The sequence below is a fragment of the Onychomys torridus genome, chromosome 8 (assembly GCF_903995425.1).
Source record: "Onychomys torridus chromosome 8, mOncTor1.1, whole genome shotgun sequence".
In the NCBI taxonomy this organism is placed as follows: domain Eukaryota; kingdom Metazoa; phylum Chordata; class Mammalia; order Rodentia; family Cricetidae; genus Onychomys; species Onychomys torridus.
Genome location: NC_050450.1, coordinates 15,548,992 through 15,574,765, shown reverse-complemented (window position 1 = coordinate 15,574,765; position 25,774 = coordinate 15,548,992). Strand labels below are relative to the sequence as shown.

General features: G+C 48.8%; 1 protein-coding gene across 1 annotated transcript; it reads left to right on the top strand.

The window, feature by feature from the left end:
- Window positions 1-24,233, top strand: C8H16orf96 (chromosome 8 C16orf96 homolog). The gene is made up of 16 exons (XM_036194552.1): window positions 1-420; window positions 6,783-6,887; window positions 9,050-9,130; window positions 9,307-9,393; window positions 9,469-10,969; window positions 11,662-11,747; window positions 12,016-12,126; window positions 13,268-13,342; window positions 14,115-14,279; window positions 16,423-16,541; window positions 16,936-16,998; window positions 19,260-19,352; window positions 20,430-20,601; window positions 20,790-20,883; window positions 23,021-23,101; window positions 23,833-24,233. Exons 1-16 carry the CDS (start codon window positions 1-3, stop codon window positions 23,994-23,996), a joined length of 3,417 nt encoding a protein of 1,138 aa, XP_036050445.1. The 3' UTR covers window positions 23,997-24,233.
- The last annotated feature ends 1,541 nt before the right edge of the window (window positions 24,234-25,774 follow it).

Here is a 25,774-nt window from a genome sequence, read left to right as displayed (position 1 = left end):
ATGAGCTTCTCGGTCACGTTTGGCGAGCTGGCCAACATAGCCATCCCACAGTGTGGGGTGGTAAACTTCAAGGCCCTTCATCTCCTGATCCAGGGCATCCTGGATCACATCCAAATTGGTGGGCTCAAGAAAGTCCTTTCAGGGGAAGAAGATTTCCTTCAGACCTCACAGGTGGTGCTCATGCCCAGGGAAGGAGAAGCCCAGCCCATTGTCAACCCCATGAAGAGGCTCAGCAACGTCTTTGACAACGTGGTAGAGCGCCTCAGCAAGTTAGAGGGTCAGGTGTCTGTGATGAAGGTCATGCCCTCTACTACACAGCTGCTGGAAGCCAGCGAAGGGGTCAAGCGGCCCGCTGAGGATTTGTGGAATATCATCAAGCTCCTGAAGAGAGTGGAAGGCAATGAGGAAGCCTTGGCGAAGGTAAACTCTGTCCTGGAGAAGCGCTCTAGACCCAAACTCTCCTCCCAGACATCTTGTCCCCTCCATCTCTTCCTTAGTGGTGGGACAGATCCACTTATGGAGTGAGAATAGGGGAAAGCTTGGAGTCAGTCAAAAGCCAAGATCCTTAGTCGCATACCGAGGCAAGAAGCCACACAACAGACAACATAATACAGTATTCCACTGTTGTGAAATATCCAGCATAGGCAAATGCACATACCCAGAAGGCTGATGGGCAGTTTCCAGGAGCCACAGGGCATGGTAACTTGGTGGATATGGGGTTGCATTTTAGAGTGATGGAGATGTTTGAAACGCCATCAGAGTAATGGATGTTGAACTTTTTCCATGGAGTCAGTACCACTGAATTGTTTGTTTATTTTTTATTTTTTGTTTTTTTCGAGACAGGGTTTCTCTGTAGTGAATTGTTGATTGAAATTAACTGATTTGGATTGTGGAGATGGCTCAAGGGATAGAATGTTTGCTATATAAACATGAGGATGAGTCAGATCCCCTGAAGCAGGTAAAAGACAGAGCAGTCTGTTGCTATAATGCCAGTTCTTTTTTTAAATTCTCTCTCTCCCTCCTTCTCTATCTTTGTCTGTCTCTCTCGGGTGCATGCCTGTGTGTGTGTGTGTGTGTGTGTGTGTGTGTGAGAGAGAGAGAGAGAGAGAGAGAGAGAGACTGACTGGGTGTTTATTTGTATACACATGTCTGAAGGTGTTAGATTCCCCTAGAGCTGGAATTACAGCTGGTTGAGAACCATCCAACATGAGTGCTGGGAACTGAACTTAGGACCTCTGTAATAACAGTCAAAGCTCTTAGTTGCTGAGACATCTTTCTAGACCCAATTCCAATTCAATCACAGTGAGATGGGAGTTAGAGACAGGGAAATTCTCAGAAATCAAGAGCCAGCTATCCTGTCATACAGAGCAGCGGTGAGACTCTGCTCAAACTGGGAGGTAGAAGAGGTGACACCCAAGGCTGACCTTTGACCACTGTATGTATAACACGTGTGTACCTACATGTACACAACACCATATAAAACACACAAAGTTCGTTCATTTTGTTTTTAGTTTTTTTGGTTTTTTGAGGCAGGCTTTCTCTGTGTGACATTCCTGGCTGTCTTGAAACTCCTCTGAAGACCAGGCTGGCCTCAAACTCGCAGAGATCTGCCTGCTTCTGCCTCCGGAGTGCTGGGGTTAAAAGTGTGTGCCAGCTGGGCAAGGATGATGTTTGTGAGGACCAGGTGCAAGGCTCCAGGTCAGGACTGGGAGTGAAGCCATACTGCGCACTGGGTCTGGGAACACCTCTGTCCACACACCACCAGTTTGTGAGCCCCGATGGGTAGCAAAACCCAGTGCCAGCGAGAAGTGAGGAATTGTCACCAATATGAGATGAGTTAGATGTAGGAAGGACTCTTTCACCTCCAATGTGCGCAGAGTTGTTAGAGTTACACCAGTTACCCAGCAAGTCTGATGAGAGCCCAGACTGGACATCGACCGCAGAGGGGCTGCTGGGGTTGACCTAGGTACTGTGGGAGGGAAATCTTCAACACGGGTGTTTGCAGAGATGATTAAGGAAATATGCCCTACCATCTCAATATCCTGTCCCCTGACTTCCGGGGGCTTCACGCCAGCCCCATTTCTTTATTCTCCCTTCCCCTGTGCCCCCTGTCCCTGTGTACCACGTGAACTTTACACTTCGCCTCTGGTGTGCCTAGAAGCTCTGCTGTAACTTATGAGGCATGTGCTTATTCTAGTTTTCAGATGAAAAAGAGGAGGCACAGGTTATCTGAGCATATGAGGTCATTACAGGTCAAAACAGAGAAGCCAGCAAAAATCTGGCAGAGAGAGCAGGCAGACAGCATGGGTCTGTGCAATATTGCAGCCTTTTGTGCTAGTGGGAAAGGGTGGGGCTTGATAACTCTGGATGGATGTTTCCTCATCCCAGGATTGTAGTTGGAATTCACACAAACTGGGGCTAAAGATATAGTTCAGTTGATAGAGTACCTGTCTAGCACGCATGAGGCCTGGGTTCTAACCCAGCACCCCATAAACCAGGTATGGAGGCAGCATCCTTGAGTGGTGTAGGAAGAGGATCTGGGGTTCAAGGTCATTCTTGATAAACATAGTTCAGGGTCAGTCTGGGACACGTGAGTGCCCATCTTAAAAAACAAAAAGATTTCTCACTAACTATAAATCATACATGCGGCTAGGCAGTGATGGCGCATGCCTTTAATCCCAGCACTTGGGAGGCAGAGCCAGATGGATCTCTGTGAGTTCAAGGCCAGCCTGGGCTACCAAGAGAGTTCCAGGAAAGGTGCAAAGCTACACAGGGAAACCCTGCCTCAAAAAACCAAAATAAATAAATAAATCATACATGCCAGATTCTAGGTGCCCTGCATATGCTTACCATCATTATTATCATCCAGAGATTTAGCCTGAACAGGAAAACTGGTGGATACAATCTCAGTGAGTTAGGAAGTCTTGGGACCCTGTGGGAACACAGGGACCTGGGTCTGTGGAGTGCTGGTCGGAGCAGGAGCCCTATCCGGCCAACACAGCCAGATGGAAGCAAGACAGGATGGTGTGTCAATCATCCTGCTGAAGGGAGGGGGGTGAAAAGATAAGCTGTGAGAGTCCATTTCTATAAAGTGTCTAGAAGAGGCAAGTCCAGACAGCTGGAGAGTAGATCTGTGGTTTCTAGGAAGAGGCGTGAAGAGCGATTGCTAACAGAGAAAGGATTTTCTTTCTGAGGAATAAAATGTCCTCAAACTATGCAAAAGGATAGAAAAGATATATGTGTGCTGCAGGGACAGAACAGAGCAAGGTGTGCCTGGGGCCAGCCCCAGCCTTGTGAGGCTTCAAGACAGCACTGCTGGAGACAAGGCTGTCCCCGATAGCCTGGCCTATGGCGGGACTAGTGGACACAGGTGTTGGAAGTGCTAGCCACAGACTGCCTCCATGGTCTTTGGCCTTAGTGAATAAAGGCTTCTAGAATTCTCAAGTGCCTGAGCAGATCACCTATCCAGCTCTGGAGAGGTCTCGTGGACAGGTTCAGACCTGGCACTGAAACCCACAGAGGACTGTTTGTCCTGAAAAGGAATGTCCCAGCACTTAGAGCAGGTTGCCTAGTCCCAGCCTGATTGAAGTTGCCCAGGGTTACCACAATGACCCATTGAAAGAGGTTGCCATGGTAGCTGGTGCAGGAACAGTGAAAGCCGCTTAGCTTAGCTAAGTGTGTACATGCACCAGGCAGTGAGGACGGCAGGCCAGATATCACAGATGCTGAGGGTTACCTCCATTGAATCCTTCCATACCCTCTCTTGTCGCTCTAGGCTGGTTAGCTTCCAAACTTGCTTCCCTGTGAGCTCAGTTCCATCTCAGTCTAGTCTGTGGCCTGAGTGCTTCGGACAGAGGAAGACCTTGGCCCTCCCCTAAGGTTCCTGTTCTCCTAGATCCAGGGCACAGCTGGGTCCCTGAACAGAGCCCTACTCTATCCTGCGGCCTTCACTTACAAGGCAGCCCAAAGATTTGTCCATCTTTCCAGATACCTTTTTTTTGGGGGGGAGGGTGCTTATTGTTGTTTTTGAGATGGTGTCTCATTCGGCCAAGGCTGCCTCAGACTTACTATGTAGTGGAGGAAGATCTTGACCTCCTGATCCCCCTGCCTCCCGGTGCTGGGATTTCAGGTGTGGCTCTACCTGGCCCTTCGCTGTGTTTGTGGAGGGAAGCCATTCCTGCTCCAGGTGTTTGGTCCCTGAGTGGCTCAAAGGGAGGCAGGAGAGAGGAATCAGCAATAGACAGCAGGTCCTACATATCATACACAGGCCTTTCCGAAGAACGCTTTCCCACCACAGTAGATGAGGACTTGGAAACCCGCCTAAATATCTCATTCTCATTTCAGCAGTTAGTAGTGATTCCTTGGCTTTTCACGACAGGGTCTCTCTGTGTGTCCTAGCCGTCCTGGAACTCTTTCCGTTGACCAGGCTGGCCTCAAACTCCAGAGATCGGACCTGCCTCTGCCTCCTGAGTGCTGGGATTAAAGGCGTGTACCACCACCTCCAGGCTAGCAGTAACAATATGATAGAGTATGTTGTGATGTTTCTAAAATAAAAAAGTTAGAAACAATTCCTGGGTATGGTGGTGCATGCCTTTGACCCTAACCCTTGGGAGGCAGAGGCAGGTGGATCTCTGCGAGTTCAAGGCCAGCCTGGTCTATATAGAGAGCAGGTTCCAGGACAGCCAGAGCTAAATAGTGAGACCCTGTCATCAAAACAAAACAAAACAAAAATAATGGGCTGGAGAGATGGCTCAGAGGTTAAAGAACACTGACTGCTCTTTCAGAGGTCCTGAGTTCAATTCCCAGCACCCATATGGTGGCTCACAAACATCTGTAATGAGATCTGATGCCCTCTTCTAAATAAATAAATCTAAAATAATAATAATAATAATAATAATAATAATAATAATAATAATGCCAGCGCGGGGCGGTGGTGGCAGCACTCGGGAGGCAGAGGCAGGTGGATCTCCGTGAGTTCAAGGCCAGCCTGGTCTACAGAGCAAGATCCAGGAAAGGAGCAAAGCTACACAGAGAAACCCTGTCTCAAAAAACAAAACAAAACAAACAAACAATAATAATAATGCTGGAATTTTACTACTTTGTTAAGATATTCCACATGACTGGAGAATTCATGTATTGAACTGTAGTTCGGCTATGAGTGGGGGTGGGGCTAAAAGGGTTTTTTTGTATTCCATCTTCTAGAAAGGCATCTGCATACATGCTATGAAGAGCTTAGCGCACATACAGTCACTGGCTGGCTTGTCCTAAGTTAGCTCTGGTCTAGGTGGTGCTGGAAAACGCAGGGTTGACACTAGCAGGACAAGGACAGACTCAGTTTCCAGAAAATGAGAGTTCACGAACGGTGACAGCGGAGACACAAGCATCACATGACCTAAGCAGAGGGGCAGGACAACACGGCCTTTGTCCCCCTCCGTGGCCTGCTGACTAGAGCCAGGTGAGAGGCAGCTACTCTAGGACGCTAAATCACTGTTTTCTCAGATCACCTGCTCTCCAAACAAAGCACAACTCCCAGATTCAATCCTTGTCTCTGCTCATCGGCATTTGTGGTGACAGGGAATGCAAGCTCCAGTGTTCCAACATTGATTTGCTGTAGTGCATTCACAGAAGTGTGTGACTCTTGCAATCTAATTTTAGGACATTATCAAGAGCCCCAAGAGAAATTCCTTAATGATTAGCAGTCACTCCCCACTGCTAACCCCCTTTGACTTCCAGCATTTCATTTTATCACAAGGTTTCACAAGTTAACCTCTATGCCAAATAATTTACCAGTACCTTGTTATTTTATGGCCAAGTAATATTGTGTTTCTATGCATATGCTACATTTGATTTATCAGCTGATGGACATTTGGGTTTGTATCATTTCAGGCTAGTATGGCTAGTGCTGTTATGAACATTGATGTACAAATTTCTGTAGGTTCTTTAAAAAGAGTTATTTTTAGCTGGGTGTGGTGGTACATACCTCTAATCCCAACACTCAGCTTCAGAGGCAGGCATATCTCCATGAGTTGAGGCCAGCCTGGTCTACATATTGAGTTCCAGGACAGCTAGGGCCACATAGAAAGACTCTATCTCCAAAAATATTTATTTTTATTTTTGTTTGTAATTATGTTGTATGTATTTGTGTCTGTGTATGAGTATGTGCAAGTGAGTACATTTGCCCTTGGAGGCCAGAAGAGGGCGTTAGAGCCTCTGGAGTTACTTGGGTGCTGGGAACTGCACTCAGTTCCTCTAGAAAGTATCAAGTTGTTGTTTTGTTTTGTTTTGTTTTGTTTTGTTTTGTTTTGTTTTGTTTTGTTTTGTTGTTGTTGTCATATGGGAGATAGAAGCCAGGGCACTGTGCTCTGAACCTGAGCTGTGATCCCAGCACCACATTACTGTGCCTCTAAAAGCCAGTCAGTCAGTCAATAGGTAGTTTTAAAGTAAAATAAGTAAATATGGAACTCTAGTCCCATCTCCCCTGCTTCTGGTCCTCCAAGGGCTCCCACGTGGGGGCCGCTGTGCTTGTGCTGTTTCTCTCAAGATCCCATGTCTAATATCTACACACACACACACACACACACACGCACGCACGCACGCACGCACGCACGCACGCACGCGCGCACACACACACACACACACACACACACTGGTTTGTGGGTACATCCATCTTAAGCCTTCCTAGAACCAAGAGGATCCCTTAGATGGCTGTCACCAAGAGCTTCTGATCTGATTTATTCCTGTCACACCTGATTCCAGGGTTTGGCCCTTTTCTCCCTGTGCAGTTTATGAAGACTCTGCAGGACTTGCTCACTGACCTTCATGCACTCAAGAACACTGTTGAAACCCTCCAGAAGGACGTGGACCTGATGAAGTATATATTTGGAAAGGTAGCCCTCTCTCTCGATGCTTATCCTTTGTTGGCATGCTGGATAGACCTCTAGGGACTAGGGCAGTAAGGAAAATTCTAGAAGGCCTGTTCTTAGAGAATATGACAATAAAGGGAAGAGAAGGGTTTAACCTCCCTAGTCATTTGTCCTGTCCCCCTGAACTTTCTGTGGTCCCCCTACATTCCTCACTCTCCTTCCTTAAGCATGAGTTATCAGTAACAGAGACCCAGTTCATCTTGACTCAGGATAAATAATATAATTTATTGTTTTACTTTCTAAATTGTTTCACACATGTTTTGTTTTTTTATTTTATATGTATGGGTGTTTTGCCTGCCTGCATGTCTGTGCACTGTGTGAGTGTCTGGTGCCTGCAGAGGCCAGAAGAAGGTGTCAGATCCCCTAAACCTGGAGATACAGATGGTTGTGAGCTGCTACGTATGTGCTGGGAGGTTTAGAGTTGTCTCCAAGAGTTGGCAACCCCAGAATTCAGTGTCACCAGCTCTCTCCTCATTGGAAGCACTAACCACTCTAAAAAGCAGGAAAAACCGAGCACAGATGCACAAACTCTTTCTGTAACTCCAAGTCATCAGCCTGAACACAGCCTAGGCAACCATGGAACGGCACAGAATCTCTGGAGCCAGAGGCAGCAGCCTCCAGACCACAGCTGATAAAATCCGAGCTGGAGTCAGGAGCCAGGTGTTCACCTCCAGGCCAGCAAAGCAGCCGAGACTGAGTCATTTTACCCCAAACAGTGTGGTTTAATGTGGCATTTGAGTGTCAGGATGATCTGGGGCAGGGGCAGGAAGCAGGACCTTGAAATGGTAGCGTCTGTAACCAAACACCATGACCAAAAAGCAAGCTGGCAAGGAAAGGGTTTATTATTTATTAGGCTTACATTTCAGCATTGCTGTTCATCACTGAAGGAAGTAAGGACAAGAGCTCAAACAAGGCAGGATCTTGGAGGCAGGAGCTGATGCCATGGAGGGGTGCTATTTACTGAACCAGAAGCCCAGGGATGGCACCACCTACCATGGGCTGGGCCCTCCCCATTGATCACTAAAGGAGAAAAAGGTCTTAGTGGGATCTGAAAGAGGCATTTCCTCAGCTGAGGCTTCTCCCTCTGATGACTCCAGCTGTGTCAAGCTGACACACAAAAGCAGTCAGTACAACTAGAAAGGCCACCTTGGGACAAGTCTGTCTGAGAAACAACTCCTTCTCCGCCCAGCTCTTGCAGTTTGTTTATTTTCATCTGCTCTGTAACAGGTCTCTAACAGCCCAGCCTGGCCTCAGCCCGATGGGCAGTAGAGAATGACTCAGGTATTCTAGCATTCCTGCTCCATAGCACAGAGCTAGGCTTACAGGCATGCACAAGCCTCCTGGTTTTATGCAGCACTGGGGATAAACCTTGGGTCTCATATATGCTTGGCAAGTACTTTATCAACTGAGCTACATTGCCAACTCTCCTTATGAAGATTCTTTTTTGTTTGTTTGTTTCTTCTTTGTTTCTTTCTTTGTTTCTTTGTTTCTCTCTCCCTCCCTCCCTCCCTTCTTTCCTTCTTTCCTTCCTTCCTTCCTTTCTTTCTTTTTTTTTTTGGGGGGGGGGTCAAGACAGGGTTTCTCTGTGTAGATTTGGAGCCTCTCCTGGAACTCACTCTGTAGACCAGGCTGGCCTTGAACTCACAGAGATCCACCTGCCTCTGCCTCCCAAGTGCTGGGATTAAAGGCCTGTGCCATCACTGCCCGGCTAAGATTAAAAAAAAAAAAAAAAAAAAAAAAAAGATTTATTTATTATGTATATAGTGTTCTGCCTGTAGGCCAGAAGAGGGCATCAGATCTCACTACAGATGGTTGTGAGCCACCATGTGATTGCTGGGAATAGAATTCAGGACCTCTGCAAGAACAGCCAGTGCTCTTAACCTCTGAGCCATCTCTCCAGCCTCCAGCTAAGATTTTTTAATGTTCTACCCATTCAATGTTCTGAAAAGCTCAGAGACTGTTGAAGCCTGGCACTTCCCAAACTTTTTTCTTTAATCTATGGAACTCTTTTTCTTTCTTGGAAAATTCCATTCTTCCATTCCAAACTCAGTCACCTAATATGTTGAGAAGCAGCCAGGCTGGGACCAGAACCTGTACCCCAGCCTCAGATTAGGCCTCCTGGACAGGTAAACCCAGAAAGCATGGAGCTTGTTTGTGAAGACTTGAAAATACAGAACCGGAAGTTGGGTGCCCTGCAGCGGGAAGTGGTGAGATCCTGGGATTCTGGTCTCTTGCCCTGGGCAGTGGGAGCTGGAATGGGTGTGAAGAACAGCATCATCTGGAAAGGGTTTCAGTGATCAAGAACAAGTAGTCATACCTATGCTATCAAAACCCACCCTCAGCCCTACCCTGGCTCACACTCATTCTCCATCCCTCTGCACAGGTCACCCTCCAGGAGAGGCTTCGCTCTGTCCCCGAGTCTGAGGACATGGTGCTCTGGAGTGGCCTCCATGAGGCCATGTTCACTCAGGTGAGTACAGGAGAAGGAGGAGTGGGATAAAGGTATCATGAGACCAGACAGTCAACTCAGCCCCCTCCCCTGCAGGCACCTTCTAAGACGGAACTGGATATATCCAACACATGGCAGAGCATGTCTTCTCTTCCAGAGACTGTCTTGGGGCAGTCTGAGGATGTTGGCCACCCCACCCAGAGTGCCATCCCTTTTCAGACAGTCGTGCATTTTGAAGCTGCAAGAGCCCTTGAGGAGGAGCAGCTTGCTCAGGCCCTTGAGTTTAGAGGCCCTCAGGGGCCAGAGCAGGCTCAGGCCTCCATGTCTCAGTTTGTCATTGGGTCTGCATTTGGGCCTGGGAATGTACCAGGGCCTAGTGGGAGGCCTGGTTTCATCCAAGCCCCTTGGTCTAGACCTGGACTGGCTGCCCCAGGTGCATGGCCCTTACCACCAAGAGGCTGGCCTGAGGCTAACGCTTGGCCTATGGGTACCTTCCATCCTAGCCTAGGTCCATTTGGCCCTCAAGGCCAGATGTATAGGGCTCCTTTCCCAGCCATGGAAATTGGATCATCATGGCCTCAGCCACTGTCACAACACCAAGGTTCTAAAGCAGGGACCCACCGGCTTTCAGATCTTGAAGAAATTGAATATCAATATGAGTACATTGAGGAGTCTCAGGAAGAGATCCCTAAGGATGGGACTTCCCAGGATGGGATTCCCATGGAAAAGGCTTCCCAGGAGGAGATTCCCAAGGAAGAGGCTCCCCAGGATAGGATTCCCAAGGAAGAGGCTCCCCAGGAGGAGATTCCCAAGGAAGAGGCTCCCCAGGATGGGATTCCCAAGGAACAGGCTCCCCAGGTTGGGATTCCCAAGGAAGAGGCTCCCCAGGAGGTGATTCCCAAGGAAGGGGCTCCCCAGGATGGGATTCCCAAGAAAGGAGCTTCCCAGGATGGGATTCCCAAGGATAAGATGCCTAAGCACAGAGTCCCCAAGGATAGAGTTCCCAAGCACAGAGCCTCCAAAGATGTGGCTCCCCTAGACAGAGCTCCCAAGGACGTGGTCCACAAAGATAGGGTCGGGAAGGACAAGACCCCAGCAGCACATCCCAAGGACTCATTAAATCTGAAGAAACTAAGGTCTGCTGTTGCCGTAGCTGTAGCAACAGCTGCAGCATATGCAGCTGCAGCAAACACAGCTGCCCAGGCAGCCAAAGTTGCTGCCAAGGCAGTCAAAGATGTTCCTGCAACCAAAATGGCTTCTTTAGCCTCAACCATGGCATCAGCAGGGCCTTTAGGGGTCTTTGCAGAATCCCTGGGTGGAGGACTTAGCCGTGGGGCCACCAGCTTCATTCCCTTCAGTGATGATGAGCTGGAAGACTTACCTGAAGATTTCACACCAGCCATTCAACCCACCAGAACCAAATCAGTCCTGTCCCAGGCCTTGATGACTGCCATGCAGGCTGTGAGTCCTGAAGAGAAGAAGAGGGCTGTCCAGTACTCCATGAGCCATATAGCCCAGATTCCTCTCAGGCATGACTCCCTGAAAGAAGAGGTTGCCTATCTGACAACCAACCTGAACCAGCGCTTAAATTACCTAGGTAGGCCTGGCCAACCATGGGGAGGGCAGCAGAGGCTCAGGTCCTCCCTGGAGTCTGGCTCATTAGGCTTCCTCAATGAGGTCTGCATTCAAACATTAACCACCCATTCCTTTGGCCTAAGCACTAGCCTCTTAATAATCTATTCTTTTTATCTTGAACTTTTGACCCCCTGCCTCCATTTGCTGAGCACTATAATTACAAGTATACAGCACCACACTTAGCTTTTCTTCTTTTTCTTCCTTCCTTCCTTCCTTCCTTCCTTCCTTCCTTCCTTCCTCCCTTCCTTCTTTTCTTTCTTTTAAAGACATAGCTCTGGCTGTCCTGGAACTCATTATGTAGACCAGGCTGGCCTCGAACTCACAGAGATCTGCCTGCCTCTGTTTCCTAAGTGCTGGAATTCAAGGTGTGCACCACCATGCTTGGTTCATATGTTCTTTTGTGAAGTTTTTAAAAAACTGTATCAGAACATCTACCATCCTCTTCAAGTCACCCCCGGTTCACTTTGTGTCTTTGGGACATGTCGCAAGCGTGGGTGCTCACCCCCAGGTTCACTTTGTGTCTTTGGGACATGTCGCAAGCGTGGGTGCTCGCCCCCAGGTTCACTTTGTGTCTTTGGGACATGTCGCAAGCGTGGGTGCTCGCCCATCATGCGCTCATCACCCCTGACAGTCACTCCCTCTTTTCACTTTCAGCTAACATGGGAAGCTCTGGAAAGCTTGGTAACGTAGTGAATGTCCTGGAGGAAAAGATTTTTAACCTCCAGAAAGCCAGGCTACAGGTTAGTGCCCTGGTGAGAGAGGAGCTTTGAGAAGATGGTGGTTTGGCTTGAGCTAGGGACCAGCCTCTTGACTACCACCCTCCCAATCAAGCTGTGTGGAAGTGAGTGGGGTGGTACATCAGCTGTGCCCATGCAGAGTCCATGGGCAGGTGGCTCTGTTGTCCTTGTCGTGTGTGCAGACCTGGCATCTCTTCTTGGTCTTGGGGCCCTTTCCATTTTGGCAACGTCAGAAACAGAGGCCTTAGATGTCATTGTCTCTCCCATTTAGGAAGAAGAACTTGAGAGAGTTTGGGGCCACCAGATAGACAAAATGAAGAGTAACTACGTGGTGCTGGACAGGATAGTGGAAAAGCTCCAGATTCGCATGGATGACTTCAAGGTCCGGAGGTCTGAGGACCAAGAGGGAGGCACAGGAGAATTCCCCTTGGGACCATGAGACCCTCCCCAAAGGAGGAATAAAAGACCCTTTATAGAAGGGTCCACTAAATGAAGGGAAACAGATGACATTTTATTCTGCATAAATTACACTTCAATTAGCCAGGCGGTGGTGGCACATGCATTTAATCCCAGCACTAGGGTGGCAGAGGCAGGCAGATCTCTGTGAGTTTGAGGACAGCCTGGTGTACAGAGTGAGTTCCAGGACAGCCAGGGCTACACAGGGAAACCCTGTCTCAAGAAACTAACTAACTAAATAAGTAAAATAAAATAAAAAAGTAAATCCCAGGGGCTGGAGAGATGGTTCGGAAGTTAAGAGCACTGGCTGCTTTTGCAGAGGACCTGGGTTTTGTTCCCAATCCCCATGTGGCAGCTTAAAATGATCTGTAATTCCAGTTCCAGGGCATTCAAGGCCCTCTTCTGGATTCCATGAGCACCAGGCATATATGTGGTGCCCATACAAATATACATTAAAACATCATACACATAAATCTTTTTTAAAATCCCTCACACATAAAGGGTTTCTCTGTATAACAGCTGTGTCTGTCCTGGAACCTGCTCTGGAGACCAGGCTGGCCTTGAACTCACAGAGCTCCTCCTGCCTCTGCCTCCCAAGTGCTAGGATTAAAGATGTGCACCACCATTGCCTGGCTTGGGAGGTATTTATTAGGTGGAGACAGGCCAGCTCTAATAGGGGATTTCATGAAATTATATGATAGGAATTAAGGGATTCCCTCTAATTCTTGAGCACAATGTATGGCCTGCTGCTGTCAGAGTACACTGGGACCCCACTGTAGATTAGATGAGGTGGACTGGCCTGAAACATCTCGGAAACTGCATGGCCAGCACCAGTTTGTGCTTCCTTGGGATGGCCTCTTGTGACATCACCTCCAAGGGTTAGTTTGTCCCTAGTCTCATGTGGCTTCTCTTCTGTCCCAGTTGCCTGAGAGCATGACCTCTAACCCAATCACCTGCTTCTTACCCAGCTGGCTCCAGTTCCCTTGCTAGCATATGGCAAAGTTGGAGGCACAAAGCAGATGTTACCCTCAAGTCCACAATAAAGGTTGTCTATGCTCTGTTCTCAGACCCTCAAGGATGAAATCCAAAGGCTGGATCTGATTAAAGCAGATAAAACCACATTGGATCAGGAGCTGAAAGAAGTGAGTAGGCAGAGGGTCCCCTGCCCGCCACTCCCTGTCAATCCTGTGCCTTCCATTTGCCAATCAGGATCAGATTTATCCAGGCAAAGGCAGCATTCCCTGCCTCTACTCATTTAGGAATTCTGGGAGGCCTCAGAAGTTACCTACCCACTCCTCTTTCCCATGACTGGAGATTAATGACACTATTTATTATTTAAAACATCAGAGCTGGGTGGTGAGGGCACACACCTTTAATCCCAGCATTCAGCACTCTGGGAGGCAGAAGCAGGTGGATCTTTGGAGAGAGTTCCAGGACAGCCAGGGCTACCTAGTGAGATCCTGTCTCAAAAAACAAAATAAGACAAAAAATTAGGCATCAGGCTGGTGAATGAATGTAGCTCAGTTGGTCAAGGGCCTTCCTGGCATGCAAAAACCCCTTGTTTCAATCCCCAGCACTGCATGAACTATGCACAATGGCATGAACTCATAAGCCCAAAACTGGAAGCAGAAGAATCAGAAATTCAAGGTTATCCTTGACTAAGGGATACAAGGCTAGCCTGGATCCCATGGTATATATGAAACTCTGTCTTTAAAAATATAAACATAAAATAAAAGTCACATATCAACTTCCTGTTTGGCTCAGATCCCACAGCTGTGTCTGAGCCAGTGTAGACACCGCCACTGAACTTAAGCCAAGGCTACACATTCATGGCCTTCAACTAGAAAAACTGACCACAGGGATCAGGGGTCTCCCACCCCAGCAATCTTGCTGCCCTGAACCCCCTCTGCCTAGAAAGCTGACAGGGATGCTTTAGCAAGCAAGGCAAACCGGACGGACCTGGAGTTGGTGGCGATGGAGCTGAACGAGATGGTCCAGAGCATGCTCTTGAAAATCTCCACCCACGAGAGTGACTGGAAGAAGTCGCTGAAACACCTCAGGAAGGACCTGAACACTAAGGTAAGCCTGTGTTAGGGAGCAATTGCTGCATAACACATTGCCCTAGGGCTTAGCAGCTCCAAAGAGCACATGCTGATGGTTTTGAAGAGCAAGAACTTGGAAGCAGCTTACCGGGTGGTTCAGGACCTGTGACTCTCAAGTCAGAGCAAATGTGTTGTTCCTACGATATCATCTGAATGAACCATATGAAGCCACTTCAAAGATTGTTCCCAAATGTGACTGTTGGCAAATTGCTTCAATGTCTCATATACTGACTCCTCCTTAGGGCAACTTAAGGGGCCTCATCACATGGCAGCCACTTCCCCTACACACACACACACACACACACACACACACACACACACACACACACACCAAGTGACCCAAGACAATAAGAAGAATGTGCAGTGTTTTTTGCTACTCAGCTATGGAAGCCACTCCCATCATCCCATCATTTTCCGTATCTTCCTGTTGGTTATACCAGTTGGCCCTATTCGGCGCACGAGGGCCGACTCCAGTGCCAGGAGTCCCAGCCAGCTCTGGAGTCACGCTGGAGGTTTAACTCTTGGGGTGGTACAAGCAAACTAACAGGCTGGGGTGGAGGTGGCCTTCTGCAGAAAGGACCATGCCTGCCATTTGTTCATACGTCACTCAGTGACTACCTCGGAGTGCCACACCTGGGGAGTGTAGACAGGGAGTCCTGGGCCTGCCTCCTCTTGCACAGTTTCACTGAGACTCAGCAGTGACAATGCTCTTTTAACTGTGGTGGCCAGTTTAGAATCAGGTGCTCTAGGTTTGAGTCTTACACAGGCTTCAGATTTCCCATCTGTAAGCTGGAGATTTATTCATTCAGCATTTACGCTCCTTGCTGGGTAAGCAGTGAGCCAAGCAGATGGGGACACTGTCTTTGTGGAGACAGTTCCTCAAAGAAAGGACACAAGTCAATGCAAAGCCACAATCCCATCGTAGTCCACAGAGCAGCTGGCCTGTGTATCTCTTGCTCCAGTGAAGCTGAATCTAAAGCTGAGTAACAAGTGACCCACGTAGGAATTTGCATATAACTCACTGTACTCAGGGATGAGGGTGGTGTGGTACACAGCTGGTATCCCAGCACTCAGGAGGTTCACAAGTTCAAGTTCAGCTTGGGATACAGTGAGTCTGGAGGTCAGCCAAAATAATATAGAAAGACCCTGTCTTATAGGGAAAAGGAAAAGGGTCCCAGAATAAACAAGTTCTAAGGACAAAAAGTAGGTTATTGGTTGCCAGGGGCTGGGTATTTGGGAGGAAATGGGGTAAATGGAAATGGGGTTTTCTTGGAGAGTGATGCAGATGTTCTAAAATAACTATGAAGCCAGGTATGGAGGTGTAAAGCTGCAATTTCAGCCCTTCCAATGCCAAGGCAGGAGATGGTGGCTTCCAGGCCAGACTCAGCTACATAGTGAGGTACTGACTCAAAAAGAAATAATAAATTGCCAAGAGGTGGTGGTATCCACCTTAATCCCAGCACTCGGGAGGCAAAGGCAGACAGATCTCCGAGTTAGAGGCCAGCCTGATCTACAGAGCAAGTTTAAGGATGGCCAGAGCTACACAGAGAAACCCTGTCTTGAAAAACAAAAATAAAAAGTAAGCAAACAAATAAATAAATAAATTTGCCAGGTATGGTGGTGCATGCCTTGAATCCCACTACTTGGGAGACAGAGGCAGATAGGTCTGTCTGTGAGTTCAAGTTCCAGGACAGCCAGAGCTCTGTAGAGAGACCCTGTCTCAAAAGAAATTTAGAAAAAATAAATAAATAAATAAATTTGATTGTGATGGTTACACAACTTTATGAGTATGCTAAAGCAATTGTCCACTTTATATGCAAACCCTCCATAAATATTTTTCAGATGTGTGAAAGACAGAGTATAGGGTTCACTGGAGAAATATTTTTCCAGCCTCTAGCCCTGCAATGAGCAGCAGGTTTGGAGGCAGGAGTTGGTAGCATTTCTTGCAAAGCTACTGGGAATCTGACTTTGCAGACCCCCAATGCCAACAGCACCCATAAAGGTATGAGCTGTTTTTCCCTTTCCTGGATCTCTAGCTGCTTTCTCTTGTTCTTTGTGTGACTCTACAGGTGTTGGGATCAGCTAACTGACAGGCCTTCTCTCTTTCTTCTAATCGGCAGCTAGTTCACAGTGATCTGAACAGCTTGAAGAGGGACATAGAAGAGGTCTGGAAAGTAGTTCGGAAGCTTCTGATAGAAGGCCTGCGATTCGACCCAGACAGTGCTGCAGGCTTTAAGAAGTGAGGATGCCGATACTGATACTGTTGCCAACAGAGAGACGCCCAGAGTTCTAGAGCTTGGCCGGGGACGGGGGCAGGGAGAGCGGGATGCAGCAGAGAGCTTCCAGGCTTCTCTTCAAATGAAGAAACTGAGGCTCAGAGAGGGAAGGGAAACCAGGCTGGGCCTACACAATTGGCAGGCCTATCTGATGGCAGAGAGGCTTGCAGTCAGGTTCCGGATATCTTCCTCCTCTAAGGGTGGCTTCGCAATCCTGGGCCTGCATGGGGTGGGAAACCACAGCGCTCTGTCCCGGGGCCTCGGGCATTGACAGAGGAGCTCGGGGGACCTTAAGTTCACCCCACCCTCAGCCCCGGGACCTGCTAACCTCTGACTACTGACCTTCTTGTCCTCCAGGAAACTGTTCGAGCGCGTGAAGTGCATCTCCTGTGAGCGGCCTGTAGAGATGATGACCGGCCCGTGAGTAACCGCCGCCAGAGGGCGCTCTCCGGGCTTGCGGGGTCCAGCACGACTTTCCTACAGCCGTCACCTATACACACCATGACTCTGCTCTGCAGACCTCAAGCACATACAGCTGTTCCATATGCAAACGCACACAACTACCTATGAACTCATCCTCCCACACCATTCTATAGCCACCGTCGCCGTCCCGCCTCAGTGGTTCCCTAGACAGGGGAGTCAGTCTTCTCTCTCACCTTTTCCACTCCTAGTCAGTGTTTTGTACCAGAGACTGAGTCAGAGCCACAAAAAAGAAAAAGGACAGAGGGATCACTGAAGTAACGTAGGAATTTGTTATTTCTGAGTTCACTAATCTTTTGGAGACAGAGTCTTGGTGTGCGGTCCAAGCTGGCCTCAGAACTTGCAGACCTCCCGTATCACGCTGCCATCATTGAGATCTCGGGGCACATCTTTAATCCCACCTCCTTGCTCTTAATTTGACACCATTGTAAAGGGTGTGATTCATTGGCCTGAACCACTACAATTGTTGCCTCTAGTCAATTCCAGCGCACTGCTCCGTCCTCCAAAGGCATCCCCAGTCCCATTAAGAGTCACTTCTCATTGCCACCTCCTGTAGCCCAGGAAGCCATTGTCTTTCCCAGCTGTTTCCTGTAAACGGGACTGTACACTATGTGGCCTTTGGTGTCTGCCTTCCTTACTGAGCTTAATGAGATTCCTCCACGTTGTAGCAGAAATCAGTGCTCCGCTCCTTTGTTACAGCTGAATAATATTCCACTGTATGGGCAGAAATCCTTTTCGGCATTTGGGATGCCTCTTTCAGCTGTTGTTACTAGTGCTGCTGTGAACATTGGTGTGTATTTATTTGAGTAGCAATTTCCCATTGTTTGGGGAACAAACCTTAGGAGAGAAAATCTGCTGATCTCTGCAGAGCTAGGCCAGCCTTGAGACCCACAAAGCTGTCACAGCCCCCAAACCAGCAAGGAGCTGTAGGGCTTCCCCAGGATTTTCCTTTCAAATCACAGGATGGCATTGCGGTTTTATTGACAGTAGTAAAAAGACTGGAAACAGCTGGGGCTGAGGACAGTCACAGCAGATAGAGACAGTTCTACAGACTGCGCTGTAGAACGCTGATCCAGTGGGACATCCCTGGTGAGGAACCAGTCTCCACACAAACTGTGCAGTCCTGGGTGGAAAGCTCCATCTGTGCACACGTGCTAAGGACTAATGTGACCAAGAATCTGGGTATTAAATCTTGTCTGAATTTTGTTAGCCACTTGTAGCCACTGGCTACTATGCTGGAGAGCATGGCTGTGGAAGAATATTAATGATTAGAAAAAAATGATATGTGAAATCAAGCAGATGTGTGAGATTTTCCCATTTTCCTTAAAGAAATTACATAAACATGGACAAAAATTTGAAAGGCTATGAATGTCAAAGTCTGTCCGTGTTACTGTGCTTGTTTCTTTGTGCCTTTCTGTACTTTATACAATGGAAATCAGTATGTTTCACTGAACATCTCCTTGAAGCTTACCATCAGTACAGTAAAAAACACTTCTGCATGTGTGTGACCGCCGCACAGATGGAGAGGTAGAGCGTGCCCAGTTCCCTGGAAGGCTGTTCTGGATTTATTTTTATTTCCTTATGGAGGCAAAATACACAGGATGTAACCGTAGCCATTTGAAGGGAGTTCCCACATGGTGTGTCCACGATGTGCAGCCTCCTTGTGTGCGGGGGTCTTCTGCCACGCCCTTTGCCACGCCCCTTCCAAGCAGTGTCTCCCTCCTTGTGCCCACAGCTCCTGGCAGACCTCTGTCTGTTACAAATCTCTAGGATTTCCCTCCTTTGGTTTTTGGACTACTATTTATTTTTTATTAATGAAGAAAGCGTGTGTGTGTGTGTGTGTGTGTGTGTGTGTGTGTGTGTGTATGTGTGTGTGTGTGTGTGTTCCAAGGTAGTCTTAACCTTGAACAAGTATGTACTAATAGTACAGGCTGACTTTGAACTTGCTACCCTACTGCCTCAGTCTGCCAAGTGTTGGGATTATAAGGGTTGACCACTACCTCTGGCTTGGTTTTCACTTTATATTCTGAACAGCGTTTGTATCTTTCCCCCAACTGTCAGCTGCAAGCTCTGTAGGTGGACTTTGGGCTGCAGTGTTTCAGAGGGTGAAAATTCCTACACTTCCTCTCTCCAGGCCTGGGAGCCTGGAGCCCTCTGCTGGCCATGTGCATCTCCCACAGCCCTGGTCTCTTCCTCCACAGACACCTGATCACCATCCGCAACACCCGTGGGCTGTCACAAATGAGGCCAGCCAGTGCCAACAGCTTCGAGTATCTGCAGAGGCAGCTGATGAGGTAAGGGCCATCCCACCCCATCCTCTGGGAGACCCAAGACCACAGAGGCTTTCCTTCAATGCAAGAGCCAAAGAGGGCCTGGGATGCCCATCTGGGAGGTTGGGGGTGTCTGTTAAATGCACAGAGGACAATGGAGGATAGGAACCAACATTTGCATTGACATCTACTGTGGGCCTAAACTTTGGTGGGTCTTGTAGCAGAGGCGTATTATGCTAGCTACTCAGGAGACCAAGGCAAAAGGATCTCAAGGTCTTCCTAGGCTACAGAATAAATAAATAAACAAGCAAACAAACAGAACAAAAGGGCTGGGGCTATAGCTCAGTGACAGTGTTTGTCTAGTGTGCACAAGGCCCTGGGTTCAGTCTCCAGCACTGCTGAATGAATGGGGGGGTGTGTGGAAATGGGAGGACTTCTAGGGGGGCTTCTCGCTAAGTCTTATAATCCCTGGAATCTAATATTAACATGCTTGTTTCCTGATGGGTGAGTAATTGAGGATCCTCTGGGAGCCCTTGCTGGGTCATATGGCTTCCTGTGGAAGTGTATTCCGTTATCATTCCACTTCACAGTTGAAGAGACTTAAGACTATGTGACCTGTCCAAGACCTCAGCTAGTGAGTGGCTGGGGAGTTTACCTGCCATCATTTTTCTCCCTCAACCTAGCCTGCTACCTGGACCTCACCTCTATTTTTCTCATTCTTGGGTTCCAGGGGTCCTTCCAGGGCCCAGCCTGTGAGCCAGGGGTGGGACAAGGGTGGAGAGAATGTTCAGCTAAGCATTAATAATTGCCAGGGGATGGATGAGTGACCTGTGCTGGCTCCCTAAACTCCTATGGCTGATGACTGGAGCCCAGGGCAAGAGCATGTACTTGGCAAGGCCAGACCAGGACCAATGTGTGGTTGGTCCAGAGAAGGGAGGAAGGGTCATTTCCTCCTAGAATTGCCCACGCCTCTGTTTGCTAACCACACTTCCGGCCTGCCTGCTGTGCCACCCACCTTCTTTGACACTGTCCAGGCTGGCCTTGGGCTGGGCTCCTCTGGGAGGGTTCTCCATGTGGCTGCTGACCTTCTGCCCTGTCCAGGGAACAGCAGCAGCAGCTGCATTTCCGGGACTTTGGAGTCCAGGAAAAGGGTCTGGACTCCCAGAAGGACTGGGGTGATGGACCCCGAAATGAGACTACCTTCAAGCACAAGTCACATGACCTGTCAACACTCTACCCTTATGGTGACCCTGTAATCATGGACTATGACACTGTGAGTCTGGCTGTGCCCTCCCACAGAGACTGGACAGCAGCATACCCAGCCCCAGGTGTGGGATGAGGCCCTGAGCTGAGGGTACCTTGAGGCCATGCCCTGGCTGTGCCTGGCTCTGGGCATCTGTGGGCATCAAGGCAAAGGGGTGGCAGTGGAGACTCTGACTTGGGACCTGGGCCATCCCACAGGCCGAGGTGGACATCCTGGGAGTGGATGGGGTCCTGTACAAAGGCCGAATGAACAGCCAGTTTGGGACTCGGACTGGGGAGAAGGACCTGACAGGTGAGGAGCATCAGTGTTTCCTGGGATTCCTTCCCTGAGGTCTAGTTCTGCTGGCCAGGGAGATGCAGGTGGACTCGGCTGGTGCTGCCTCTGTCCAAGGAGCCCTCACAGTCACTTCCAAGAGTGAGGTCCCGACTGTGCCCCGGTTGCCTCACCAGGAAATAGTGAGCCGCAAATGTGGTGAATGCCCCCCCCCCCCCCCCGGGCTGCTGGCTGGTGGAAGGATGGGTATAACCTTGTAAGCATGGAACAGAAGGCAAGAATGCACAGTGATAAACAGATAAACAACCAACCCCAAGGAGCCAGCCATGGTGGCACACACCTTTTGTTTTTTGTTTGTTTGTTTGTTTGTTTGTTTTATTTGTTTTCCAAGACAGGGTTTCTTTGTGTAGCCCTGACTGTTCTGGAACTCACTTTGGAGACCAGGCTGACCTCATAGGTGGGTCTCTGAGTTCAAGGCCAGCCTGGTCTACAGATCAAGCTCCGGGACAGCCAGAACTATACAATCAAAACAAAACAAACAAAAAAATCCCAACCGACCTGAGGCACTAAAGGTGGAACTCAGTGATAAAGTTCATAAATTCAAGGCCCTGGTTTCTTTCCCCAGTACTGGAGAACAAATGAATAGCTGAGCTAAAGAAAGGCCCAGCCACAGCAGCTGGACACTAGCGAAGGCTGGCCTAGGGAGGCTTGCTGGGGTGATGAGAGTTGTACCAGGCAAAGCTGGTCCATGGGGAGCAATTAGACAGCTCCTTGAACAGCTTTGAACAAGGAACAGGAGTTAGTCAGTGAATGGTGGACAGGGAGGAGTGTAGGCTGTGTGGAGGAATAGCAGGTTCAAAGGCCATGTGGTAGGTTGGGTAGAACTTGGGGAGTATGACTCTACCTGGAGCATAGAAACTGGGGTATGGGTAAAGAACCATGGACAGGGCTACACCCAGGAGGCCAAGGGTCATAGCAGCAAGAGACCCCAATCTTTGTGCAGTTTGATTCAGTTGCTGGGGTTATTCTGGTGTCTGGGACCCCAAGATTCTTGATTTCATCATTGGGTATATAATAAAATAATACAAAAATGGAGCTTCTCTGCATACCTGTTGGGATGTTTTCCTCTGGGAAGGATATGTCTAAAGCTTGCCCCTGCACAGGCCCCAAAGCATTCACATCAGGAGTGACAGAGGATCCCAGAATGTCTGTAGGAATTACATGGGCCATCCATGGACAAGAGCACTAAGCCTGACATGCAAAGAAAAGATGTGCTAGACAGAGGACACACCCCACAGCAGCTGCTGAAGCCAACCACCACACCCCAGGGCCCCAGAGCCACAGGACAGTTTCCCCAGATCTGAAGTCCTAAGGCACAGTATAGTCAGAGCTATACTCTCCTCAGGGCTGCCCAAAGTCTCTCCTGGTCCTTGCCAGCTCCTGTGGCAGTTGCAGCCTCTTGGCAGGGGACAGATCACTCCAGCTGCCACTGCCTCCTTCTCCTCCAGTTCATTTTCTTCTGACTTTCATGAGGACACTTATCACTGGACTTCAGGCTTAGTGTAATCTAGGGTCATCCATTTCAAGACCTGAAATTACACTCGCCAAGATCTTTTGCTCCAATAAGGACACATCTGTAAGTTCCACAAAATACACCTTTTAGGAGCCCACCATGAACTCCCTCACACTCTATTACCAAGAGAGCAGAACAGCATCTCCCAGGCCCTTTGCCCAGGCAGGAAGTGACTGTTCAGCAACCCCAGTGTGGATCTGATGGGAGGGACTGAGCTGGGCTTCAGGGGTCACTAAAGCAGGACAGCAGGGCTAATGTTTGATGAGCCCTCCAGACTGCTTGCCCAGAGCAACCACGAGAGGCATTTCACAAGCGCACAAGGAAGGTCCTCTTGGTGTGAAGCAGTCTCAGGAGAGGAGCCTGGACCAGTGGGGAGACCCTTAATCCCATCACCATCGCTGTAGACCTTCTTTTCTCTCAGTGGGTAGTATAGTCCCAAAAATCACATAATAAAGCAGAGCTTGAACTATGACAAGCTCAACAGCTTTACCTTGCTTGGACCTCACCAGAGTGGAAAGTCTGGCCTGATGTAGGAGCCAGAACTCTGGATGGGTCCCAGCTATTCAGATCTTTTCTCCTCAGCTGTGAAGGTTTCGTGTTCCCCAGCTCAAAACATAGGTGATCGTGTGCGCACCGGATCCTTACTTGCTCCAGGCTACCCCCGTGAGTACCTGACCCATCTGGGGTTCTGGCAGACCTCCAGCTTCTACTGGTCCTTCCTCTTCCCCCCACCTTTAGCCTAGGCCTCATACACTCATCTCTTCCACTCTTGCCTGCTCTGTCCATATCCTAGAAGCCATTTGCTCTCTGGCTGGGAAATAAGGCTGTGGGCCTCTAGCTGTTCTAGACTTCTGCACTACCCTTCGGGGGTATTTCTTGGCCAGTACCTGTTCCCAGAGTCCCCCTGGCTGCAGAGGTGGGACAAAAGAAGCCATTTACAGTCCTAAGTTTCTTGTCCAGGGATGCCAGGAGCCAGTCTGAGGACAGGGCCTTGAGCGTCCCAGGTTTATACATATCTCTGGACCTTAACATTCACAGAGCACTTCCTCCTGTCTGCCTCTTCCGGTTCTTGTCCTGGTTCAGCAGGGTGGTGCTGTTTGTCCTTTCCAAGACAAAGTAGCTGAGGCTCAGTCCAGACACCTGATCCCCAACTCCAAGTTCCCTGGCCTCCAGGTGCACTATTCTATTCTAGTGCCCAGTTTTAGAGTTACCATCTTAGTCACCCTTGAGGAAGCGCTCAGGACCAGGACCAGAGGAGGTGCAGTGGCCAGCCCTGCCATGGCTTACAATGCACCTCTAGGCTCTGGCTTCTGTTCCGATGGGGAGAACTCCATCAGGCCAGCAGCTTCCAGAAATGTTGAACACAGCACGGGTTTCTCCTGCTTCATCTCCAGCCTTGGGCCCCCGCAGCAACATCATCAACTCTGCCACCTCTCCACATTCTGCCGGAACAGTGGCTCAGCCGCCATCCCTGCCACCGGTGCCACAGCTACCGCCACTGATACCACTCTCAAAGGATCCGCAGGAGGCCCCTGGATCCGCCAGGCACTTGAAATAGCAGCAGCTGGAGTCCCTAGAGAGCACACAGGTTGCAGAGGAGCACACCAACCCACGAGACACAAGCCTGTGACCTAACTACCATGGGGTCCCCTTCACCCTAAAGAAGAGACCTGGGACTCTGGATCAGACCCAGTAAAGGGTACAGGGATCCTGGATATAGGGGGAAGGGTCTACATAGGGGGACCCATGTTGACTCAGTGTTTAACTATGTATCTAAAATATAAACCACACAATCCTTGGCCAACATTTTCATGAGTAACACAGCTTTTGAGTGAAGTTTTTCACAGAGCCAACTGAATTTCTTTTTTTTTTAATTTAAATTTATTTATTTAATTATGTATACAGTGTTCTGCCTGCATATATATCTTCAGGCTAGAAGAGGGCACCAGATCTCATTACAGATGTTTTTGAGTCAACATGTGATTGCTGGGAATTGAACTCAGGACCTCTGAAAGTACAGCCAGTGCTCTTAACCACTGAGCCATCTCTCTGGCTCCCCCCAACTGAATTTCTTAAGCAATTCCCCCAATAGCACAAAGTGGTCTTTTATCTATCTATCTATCTATCTATCTATCTATCTATCTATCTATCTATCTATCTATTTATTTTCGAGACAGGGTTTCTCTGTGTAGTTTTGGTGCCTGTTCTGGATCTTGCTCTATAGACCAGGCTGACCTAGAACTCACAGAGATGCTGGGATTAAAGACTTTCACCGCTGCCGGCCAGCCACAAAGTAGTTTTAAAACAACCCTTTGGGTTGGGGATTTAACTCAGTGGTAGAGCACTTGCCTAGCAAGCGCAAGGCCCTGGGTTTGATCCTCAGCTCAAAAACAAACAAATTAACAAACAAAAAACCCAATCCCTTTGGGTTGGCCGAGTGCTTGCCTAGCATGCACAACCCTGAGTTTGACCCCTTGGCACTGGAGGTGCTGGGACAGTGGCACACAGTGACAATGCCAGCACTTTAGTTGGAATGGACCAGGCCAAGGTCGCCCTCAGCTGCACAGTGAGTTCACCGCTAGCCTGGAACACATGAGACCCTGTGTCAAACACCAAAACAGAAATCCCTTTCCTTGGCATTCTGCTAAGATGTTTTCAGGATTGACTTCTGTCTCCTTGAGTCGTCTGTACTGGCCAATAGTTCCCCATGGGGAGCAAATTTCACCAGGCACTATTTTTATTTTTTGTGATCTTTTCTACCAGTGATCATTATCATGAACTGAATTGTTTTTAGTTGTGTGAGAGAGGGTGTAGTATAGTGTAAGCTCGTGGGGGCAGGGGGTTGCCCTTGTGCGTGTGCAGAGGCCAGAGGGAGATACTGAGTGTCCTGCTCTATCATGCTCCACCTAACTCCCTTGAACTGAACATGCAGCTGGACTGGTGGCCACCAAGTCAATGACCCTGTCTCTGCCCCTATCCTCCATTGCTGGAGTTGCAAGTATGTGTAAGACTCTACCCCGCTTTTTCCATGGGCTCTAGGGATTGAACGCAGGTCTTCATGCTTACAAAGCAAGCACTCTTACTTGTTGAGCTATCTCTTTGGCTTTAATTATTTTTGAGATAGGGTCTCATGTATCCTAGGCTGGCTTTGGATTCACTCTGTAGCTGAGGATGACCTTGACCTGATAATACAGTGTCTACCACCTTCGTGTTGAGATTACAGGCCTATGCTGCTATACCCACTTTCTGCAGTACTGGGAATCAAACCAAGGACTTTGGCATGATTGCATGTACTCTAGCAACTGAGCTACATCTCCAGCCCTTGAATTAATGAAC